The sequence below is a fragment of the Scomber japonicus genome, chromosome 3 (assembly GCF_027409825.1).
Source record: "Scomber japonicus isolate fScoJap1 chromosome 3, fScoJap1.pri, whole genome shotgun sequence".
Classification (NCBI taxonomy): Eukaryota; Metazoa; Chordata; class Actinopteri; order Scombriformes; family Scombridae; genus Scomber; species Scomber japonicus.
This window is the reverse complement of record NC_070580.1, coordinates 37,463,162-37,473,161: the sequence shown is the minus strand read 5'-3', so window position 1 is coordinate 37,473,161 and position 10,000 is coordinate 37,463,162. Positions and strand designations below refer to the sequence as shown.

The 10,000-nt window shown below is 37.2% G+C and overlaps 2 protein-coding genes across 2 annotated transcripts in view; one reads left to right on the top strand and one right to left on the bottom strand.

Moving 5' to 3' along the window:
- Positions 1-4,518, bottom strand: part of LOC128355683 (mesencephalic astrocyte-derived neurotrophic factor-like) — an 8,838-nt gene extending 4,320 nt beyond the window's left edge. The window contains 4 exon segments of the mRNA XM_053316009.1: positions 2,112-2,136; positions 2,138-2,254; positions 2,938-3,065; positions 4,309-4,518. Coding sequence (XP_053171984.1) covers positions 2,112-2,136; positions 2,138-2,254; positions 2,938-3,065; positions 4,309-4,396 — 358 coding nt within the window. The 5' untranslated portion in view covers positions 4,397-4,518.
- A 958-nt stretch (positions 4,519-5,476) lies between these two features.
- Positions 5,477-10,000, top strand: part of oser1 (oxidative stress responsive serine-rich 1) — a 12,291-nt gene continuing 7,767 nt past the window's right edge. The window contains exons 1-3 of the mRNA XM_053315651.1: positions 5,477-5,559; positions 7,981-8,077; positions 8,195-8,317. Coding sequence (XP_053171626.1) covers positions 5,477-5,559; positions 7,981-8,077; positions 8,195-8,317 — 303 coding nt within the window. The remainder of the gene's footprint in view (positions 5,560-7,980; positions 8,078-8,194; positions 8,318-10,000) is intronic.

The following is a 10,000-nucleotide window of genomic DNA, read 5'->3' as shown; positions in this document are numbered from 1 at the left end:
GGAAGGGAGGAAGAAGGAAGGGAGGAAGAAGGAAGGAAAGGAGGGAGGAAGGAAGGAAGGAAAGGAGGGAGAGAGGGAGGTAATGAAGGAAGGAAGGAAGGAAGGAAGGAAGAAGGAAAGAAAGGAGTGAGGGGGAAGGAAGGACAGAAGGAAGGAAGAAAGGGTCAATTTGACTGGGGAGGACGATACGAGGGTTAAAGACAGACGTTTAAAAATTAAAAAGACTTTAAAAAGTAAAAACACATTTTCAGATATTAAACAAACTAAAACTAAAGGTCGTTGTTAGTTTAGTTATTAAATAATAAAGAGACATTTTGACTCTAAGAGGATAAAGAAAGTTCCTCATGTGTTTCATTATTCATCAGCTCAGATCAAGTTTGCATAAATTAAAGTTAATTATTGTCTCACATGCAGAAATTAATCACTGCAGTAGAATATATGAAAGATGAGACAGAGATGTTTTCAGATTCATTATTAATTACCGTAAATCCCGGACTATAAGCCGCTACTTTTTTCCTACACTTTTGAACACTGCAGCTTTTACTACGGTGCGGCTAATGCATGTTTGTTTTTTTCGTGGGGCCGAAAACATTTTGTTGTTACGTACTTAATTATTTTTTTCACTTTGCTTCTGAACTGAAAGTTTTCCAATACAAGATTTACAATGACAGAACGAGGTAGATTACTCCAGTAAAAGTAAGACCTAGTTTAACCCTCCTGTTGTGCTCCCGGGTCAAATTGACCCTATCTCTGTTGACTGTTCCTTCCTTCCTTCCTTCCTTCTCTCCTTCCTTCCTCTCCTTAGTTCCTTCCTCTTTTCCTCCTTACTTCGTGATTTCCTTCCTTCCTCATTTCCTTTTTTCTCACTTCCTTCCTCTTTCCTCCCTTCCTTCCTTCCTTCCTCATTTTGTCCGTTCGTTCGTTCCTTCCTTCTTCATTCATTCCTTCTTTCCTCTCCTTACTTCCTTCCTCTTTTCCTCCTTCCTTCCTTTGTTACTTCCTCCCTTCCTTCCTTCCTCCCTCTTTTCCTCCCTTCCTTCTTTCCTCCCTTCCTTCCTCATTTTGTTCCTTCCTTCCTTGACCTGAGCACAACAGGAGGGTTAATGACTTAGAAGTCGCTAAATGACTTTCTTTAACGAATTTGGTTATTTTATATAATGCAGATTAGTAAAATATGACTTTTATGAGGGTCACAGTCACTGACAATAAACTTAGCATTTGATAATTGTGGTAACAGCGGTGCAGCAGATGTAATGAAGTCCACGCAGCACGCTGGATGCAAACTAATATTAAGCCTATATCCTATTCATTATAACGTCCATGGACATAAATTGAGTTATTTTGCCTTAATAATGATAAAATAATACACAATAAATGGTCGGATTGGATATTATTGGATATGCATAATGTCTCCTCACTCGCATTTAGTGTTGCTTGAAATGACCCGAACCCTAACGCTGCCCCCCCCCAACCCCCAACCCCTAACCCTAACCCAGGGCTCAGCTAGTGTTGCCTTTTAAAAAATCGTTGATCTCCTGGGGTTCCCTGGAAAACGCCTCCCTCAAGCAGGGTACACTTGCACTCACAGCACACTAGCCAAATACTCCGGACTTTAGGGGGCAAACGTGCTTGGGCATGGTACGATTGCCTAGTGCGCCCTAAATGTGTGTAGTCAGAGGAGGGGGGGGGGTGGGGTTGCGTGATGGCTGTCAGGCATCGCCGATCGGACCAACCCTCGCTAATATCTCATATTACAACGTGGGACACCTGCGGCTTAAAATCCGGTGCAGCTTGTACAAGCACAAAATTGATTTTCTTTCTGAAATTAGAGCATGCAGCTTTTAATCAGGTCTCTGTAGTCCAGTATTTACGGTAATTAATGCAGTTACAGTTTGGCTGAGCAGCATTTATTTATCTGATCAATCTAATGTTATTTATACAGCAGCTTTCATTCAGGTTCATGTTCAGAGTTCTTCACAGTTGATCGACAAGATGATGATAAGACAGAACGAGTGAGAACAGGAAGAAAAGGAAGAAAGAGAAGAAAAAGAAGAAAAGACTACAGAGAAATGTGAGAGATGAACTGAGAGTGTATTATATTTTTACCGTACCGTATTTGAGCTCACAGATCTGTCCCGTCCTTCTTCTTCAGCTTCTCACAGATTTTGTCGACAGGAACGTGATAACTGAGCGGCTTCGACACCTCGTTGATGATCTTAGTGGCGGCGTCGCTCGTCGCCCCGATGTAGTAACACTGAAAACATGGAGGAGAGGAAAGAGAGAGAGAGAGAGAGAGAGAGAGAGAGAGAGAGGGAGAGAGAGGAGAGAGGAGAGAGGAGAGAGAGAGAGAGAGAGAGAGGAGAGAGAGAGGAGAAATAAAAGAGAGATATTATTTTAAACTTTAACAGAAAGAACTTGATTTTATGTATTAGTTGTTGTTTTGAAATGTGTTTTATAAATAATTTATTATCATTATTATTATCATTGCTGTTTTTGTCCACTAGTCTTCAGCAGAAACACAACACTCACATACGTCACCTTTAAAATATAATCTGCTGGTTATTTTATGGAATAATGAATTAAAGTTGTTAATTTATAAACTTTTATCTACTGTGAAAAAAGCTGTTTGCCAAAAGTCAAAGATTCTCCCAAAAACATGACGTCATAACTTCATATCAAACAGAATCAAACAAAAAATGACATTTAATCAGCATTTTTAGTGTTATTTTAATATAAAGAGTTTTCTGGAGCAGGAAGTGAACGTCTCATATATTATTATTATCATTCTGTCTTTGAGCTGTTTTAACTCTCCAGCTGCTCCTGAGGGAACTATCTAACTCTCTGCTGTGTTCTGGTGTACTGAAGCTTTTTATAGTCTCCAGAAACACACACCAAGCTACACGCTGACAGTTCCTCTCACTCTGCAGGTTTACTCACAAAGCGGTTTTCTTTGCCTTTGGCGTCTTTGCAGGTTTTGACGATGGCCTTCTCGATGTCTGCGCTGGTGAACTTCACGTTGTTCTCCTTTAGAGACTGATGAAACTTGTCGAGGAAGCTCACACACACTGAAACCAAACAGGAAATGCAAATCAAACAGAACTGCAGCGACGAGACATTTTACAGCCTGAAGCTCATTACTCACATTAAAGCTGAGATAGTAACCATGACAACATGATTATAACCAAAGATCCACAACCACATCCACCTGGAGCCAGTTATGTGCCCAAGTATTATGAGTGATGTAATATGCAGTATTACAGTATTACATATATTATTATATATGACATCAATTAGATTATTAATAGTGAAGCATCAGTGTTAGCACTACTTATATACAGTTAGCTAGTTCTGATCAGAACTGGGTAATATATTGATATTATATTGATATCTTGATTTGAGACTAGATATCATCTTAGATTTGGATATCGTAATATGTCAGAGTTGTCTTTTCCTGGTTTTAAAGCTGCATTACTGTAAAATATATAGTTTTCTGAACGTACCAGACTGTCCCAGCTGTTCTGTTATTTACTTTTTACCCACTTTGTCACTATATCCACATTACTGATGATTATTTATCATAAGTTTCATTGTGTAAATATGCTGTGAAAGCATCGACAGTCATCTCTACAACATTGTTGTAATATCCATATCGAGGTATTTCATCTAAAATATCATATTTGATTTTGTCCATATCGCCCAACTCTAGTTCTGATACACAAAGTGAGTTTTCAGGTGCAGACTAACATTAATATAATATTGTAGGAGTGTAAACTAACATTAATATAATAATAATAATAAAATATAATAACATTAATACAATACTGTAGGCGTCTAAATTAATAATATAATAAAAATAATAATAATAACAATAATATAGTACTGTAGGAGTCCAAATGAATAATAATATAAATAATATAATACAATAATATAATATATATATATAGTATTGTATGAGTCTAAACTAATAACAATATAATAATAGTAATAATATTAATATAATATAGTATAGTATTTTAGGAGTCTCTGGTCTTCATGCAGCCATTCAGAGGATGTTAGCATCGAGCTAAAGGAAGCTAGCCGGCGTTACGCTTTAACTGGTGACTGTGTTAACTGAAGACTTCCTCTTAAAAACCCTTTGATTGTAGTTTAGCCATTTTAAAAACACACATCCATCTATTTAACATCTAATCATGTATCTAAATTAAATAGCGTTCAGAGGACTCATTCACCCCTCTTAATGTAGTGTAACATGAGCGAGGCACCAGATAACACGGTGGCCAGATGAACTGAAACACCGGCCGGTCTTACCTTCACAGTCTCCCTCCTTCAGGGCTCCGGAGGGGCCGGGTAGCAGCGCGACGGCCAGGGCCATCCACAGCCCGCTTAAACTACACATCTCTCGGCTTGTAGGTGTCAGTGATCACCGCTAACTGGAGGACTGAAGCTCCGTGTGGCTCTCACTCATGAAGCCGCTGCTCCTTCAAGCTTCAAGCACAGACGCCGGCACACACACATACACACACAGCACGCGCACACACACACAGCACGCAGGCGCCTCTGATTGCACGAGCTTCCCGGTGACACGTCACGCTATTCTAAGCCACCTCATTGGTCAAACACCCCGACCCTAACGGTAGCCGTCCACGCACTGCTCTCTGATTGGCCGGTGAGGGAACATTCCGGGGGACAACGTCCAGTTGGCGCCGTCTGATTGGTCCACAGCAGCTCCGAGCGCTCAACGTGTATTTGCGTGGAGTAAAGTTGCGTTCAGGTGAATTAGGAAATTATGAATGCTTACTTGTAAATAGCGTTCACATTAAGCATTCAAGTGATAATATCGCCTCGGATTTTTCGGAAAGCGGTTATTTAATTGCTTCTAGTGCTTAAAAGTATATTAGTATCACATCTTTATTACTGTAATTGTGCCCGTGCATAATATTATTAGTTGACGTGAACGCGCGTAAGTTATTCACATTGGAATTTTCCCATAGAACTTGAACGCAGCATACTTTTTTTAGGCCAATATTAACAAATGATGACTAGATGGATAGATAGATAGATAGATAGATAGATAGATAGATAGATAGATAGATAGATAGATAGATAGATAGATAGATAGATAGATAGATAGATAACCTCTTCCAATTCAGAAACTGCCAAAACTGTGTGTATCTATTTTCTTCTGTTTAAGTTTATTTTATTAGTTCTTGTTGTTTTTTTGGCATCTGATCCATACATATTTTATATGTGTGTACCAAATATAACTTTACAACCCTCTACACTGCAGACTTCAAGGCAAGGCAAGGCAAGGCAGCTTTATTTATATACCGCATTTCATACACAATGGCAACTCAAAAGTGCTTTCATGTACAACTCTGAGTCATGCCACAAGCAGAAGTTTTCTGATAAGACTGCAGGAGTTGGGTGTGTGAGGCACAGACAGGAAGGAGAGTAGCTACAGGAGCCTGGTGGAGAAATGGTGCACGACAAACCACCTGCAGCTGAATGCAAGACCAAGACCAACACCAAGGAGATGGGTGTGGATAATAATCTGGACTAGTCAGCAAACACAGATGCAGTTTACAGGAAGTGGCAGAGCTGGATTTATTTTATATTCCTTTAACATCTGCAGCAAACTCCTCCTGATGTTTTACCAGTCTGTCATGGCCAGTGTCCTCTTCTATCTTCTTCTTTCTTAGTTTCTTTAGATTTATTTTATTAGGTTGATGTTGTTTTGTTGTTGTTTTTTTTGCATCTGATCCAAACATCTTTTATATGTGTGTCTTGTTTCTTATTTATCTTGGTATTTATTATGTTTTTTCTGTCTTTTACCAAATAAAGTTGCATAAAAGATCAATAAAATAAACTTTGTTGCCTTTCTGTAATATCAACCAGTATTATTATTTGACTTTTATATATTATTCAGTTACAATTTATCTAGTTTTTACATTTAACAGCAGTGAAAAACACCTGAAACACATTTTTGCACAGCTGATACACATTTCTGTACTTAATAAAAAAAGGTGTTTACAGATAAATGTGATCATTAAAAGAGTTTAATTCAAATATTTCACTGAAATCATTACAGCTGTTTATGATCTCTTGTTTTATGTAAAGACTGCAGGATTGTAAATGTGTTTTCTCTCCATAAAGAATATACTCTGTTCTCTCTGAAAGCTACATTAAGGATTCATTGCTGATTAATTAATGACTGATGAGGTTTTTATTAATTAGATTATTAGATTCATGGTTCAGAGGTTTAGCATAGAGAATAATTATGAGGGTTTACTGTGTGAAGAGTCAGAATATGAACAACATGTAACCTCAGCAGCATTAAACATACAGATAAATATGTTTAAAAACTGTATATTTTATATTTTATGTATATTTATCTCCCTGCACCTCCTGTTTCTTATATATTTTTGACCATTTTTCTTACTTTTCTTTCTATTTGTATGTATGTATTGCTGTTGTCCTGTCTCACCACTGGATGGCGCTGTTGCAGAGTTTGTGTGCTTTTGATTTCAACAACAACAAAGAGCAGAATAAATATAATCCAGTTTTGCAATGAAACACTTTGATTTATAACTAATTTTACATCATTTCTCACAAATTATTTAGAAGAAATGGTTGTTTTTAGTTTATATTTTCTGCTCAATACTGACAAAATACATTAAAATTTAAATGTAGAAATACTCCAAAATGTTTGTTTTCATTTAATGTGTTTTAAATGAAGTCATTATTAGTATAGATCCATTTAAATACACTGTAGGTGATAAAATATTTAATATCTATCATTCTTTTGTGGTTACACCATTTGACATTTTCAGGAGCATTCAGTCTTACTTTTGGTAAAAAATGGTGCAAACATTTAAATGATATAAAACCAACAAAAATACTAAATGTACATTTTAACAAACCTGATGCTGCTTTTAAATCTAGTTTAACTCATTTATGGATTCATCATCTTACCAACACTTATTTGTTACTGACCCATGGACCAACCGTTGAGTCTTCCTCCTCTTCATCTTCCTCTTCTTCATCCTCACATTTTCTTTTTCTTTTTTTTATTGTTTCTAACTTATTTTGATTTGAATGTGTTAGAATCCCTCCAGACTGTACAATGCTGCACTATAATTTGCACTTTAAATTTAAATTATATTATTGTTGTATACATGTTTCTTTTAATGTCTTTTTGTCGTATCATTATCTTTTCGAGCTGCTGTAACGATGAATTTTCCCCACTGTGGGATCAATAAATAATCATCATTATCTTTTAGTTTCTATACTTGACGATCAATCATCTCTTCTATATTGAAACAACTTCACCTTCTCACATTGAGTTGCCATTGGGTATGAAATGCACTATATATATATAAATAAAGCTGCCTCGCCTTTAATATGTGCAATAATAATATCATCTCTGATATATTACCTCTCAATACTAATATTACTGCTGTGCTGTAAATAATATAAATAATGTCACAATTATTATTATATTTTATTATATACTTACACTATTATTGTTATTGTTTATCATACCTATTTATTGTTCTTTATTCTTTCTCATTGCTGCTCTATTGAACTGTGCACCTGCTGCTGTAATAATGCACATTTCCTCCATTGTGGGATTAATAAAGGAATATTTTATCTTATCTTATCTTATTATATCTGGTTGGTTTTGTATCTCAGTCTGTTGGCAGTAAAGTGTCTCTGAAGAGCAGAGAAGTTGTCATATGGATCCCATTAGCTGTGCCAAGCTTTGTTCTCCTGCACAGAGCTGCTGCTGCTGCTGCTGCTGCTGTTATATAACGATGACGTAACTCTCACACAAACACTGAAATAAATAAATAATTATAATTTAGTTATTAAATATTAAATAAAGCTGCGGACTGTTTAGTTGTAGTGTAACAAACATGTATATATATATATGTATAATATTATTTTTAACTTTTATTTTTTTATTTTAACTTTAAATAGCCGAAGTGACGTCAGCGTGGGTTTTTTGGGCGGTGACGTCAGCAGCGTTGTTGCAGAGTCACTGCGATTCGACTGTAAACAAGCTGAAGGAGGAAAAGTGACTGAAATAGGTCTTTAAAAGCTGCTGTGATCGTTTCTGCTGGGAGATATTATCCACCCTGAAGCCCGAGAGGAGCAGTTACAGGAGTCTGAGTCTGTTTATTATCAGTATTAGTATTTAATTAAAGGAGCAGGTCGTGTTTGCAGCCTTAGCTTAGCCTCAGGGGCCTTTAGGAGAGAAACGCCTTTTTATTCCTCTGGTAGATATTTCTACTCAACAACCAGGACACCTTTCACCGTGAGTACCATGTGTTACTGTTTCTGAAGGATAATAAAGCTGCTACATATAGTTAAATATTAAAAAAACATGTAAAAAAGCGACGCCCCCCCCCCCAGTGGCTAACTAGCAGCTAGCAGCTAGCTGCAGCTGCTGCTGTTTACAAGCTGCTGCTGTATTATTAAATAATACTACTGTTATTAAATCATATTACTGTTATATTAAATCATATTATTGTTATATTAAATAGTACTACTGTTATATGAAATACTATTAGTAATATTAAATAATATTACTGTTATTAAATAATATTACTGTATTAAATTCATTATAATTTAACCTTAAACACCACACATGTTTAGCTTTAATTTATATTTTTTGGCACCAGGCTGACACATAAAGGATGATGATAGTATATATATATTTGATCATATTTCAGTTCTGTGTGTTAAACCAACAGTCAGAATTCATCAATCTTAGTGTTTCCTGTTTCTCTGTGGTGGAAGTATAGTAACAAAAAGACTTTGCTACTAAAAACACTGTAACGCTGAAACATAGAAGATGAAGATTTGACTCATTCAGACGCTGAAGCTTCATATTAGCTTCACATCAACTTTATAATCCATGTTTCCACAGAAGGAGGGTTAGGGAATCATTACAGACAGAAAGACTCACTTAACCCTTTATTGGGCAAATAATCATATTTGGTAACTTCTGTAAATATCCCAAAATATCCTTCCTTCCTTCCTTCCTTTCCTTCCTTCCTTCCTTTCCTTCCTTCCTTTCCTTCCTCCCTGCCTTCTTTCTTCCCTTCCTCTTTTCCTTTCTCCCTCCCTCGTTCCTCATTTCCTCCGTCCTTCCTTCCTTTCCTTCCTTCCATCTGTTCTTCCTCACTCCCTCCTTCTCTCCTCCCTTCCTTCTTTCCTTCCTCCATCCTTCCTTCCTTCCTTCCTTCCTTTCCTTCCTTCCATCTGTTCTTCCTCCCTCCCTCCTTCTCTCCTCCCTTCCTTCTTTCCTTCCTCCATCCCCCTTTCTTCTTCCTTCCTTCCTTCTTTCTTCCCTTCCTTCCTCCCTCCCTCCTTCTCTCTTTCTTTCTTCCCCCCTCCCTTCCTTCCTTCTTTCCTCCTTCCTTCCTTCCCTTCTTTCCTTCCTTCCGTCTTTCCTCCGTCCTTCCTTCCTTTCCTTCCCTTCCTTCCTTCCTTCCTTCCTTTCAATGAGTGTCCTATAAAGGGTTTTAATGCTCATCTGATTAATTGATTAGTTCTTCGGCCTATAAATGTCAGTAAATTGTGAGTGGATGATGTTCTTAAATGTCTTATTTTGTCCACAACTCAAATATATTCAGTTTTCTGTCAAAGAGAACGAAAGAAACCAGAAAATATTCATATGAGAGAAGCTGGAATCAGATCATTTGGACTCATTTTTCCTTCATTAATGACTCAAAATGACTCAAAAGAAGAAGAAGGAATTTAGGAGAGAAGGGAGGAAGGAAGGGACGGAAGGAGGGAGGAAGGAAAGGAAGGAAGGACGGAGGAAAGACGGAAGGAAGGAAGGTAGGGGGGAGGAAAGAAAGAGAGAAGGAGGAAGGAAGGGAAGAAAGAAGGAAGGAAGGAAGAAGAAAGGGGGGATGGAGGAAGGAAAGAAGGATGGGAGGAGAGAAGGAGGGAGGGAGGAAGAACAGATGGAAGGAAGGAAGGAAAGAAA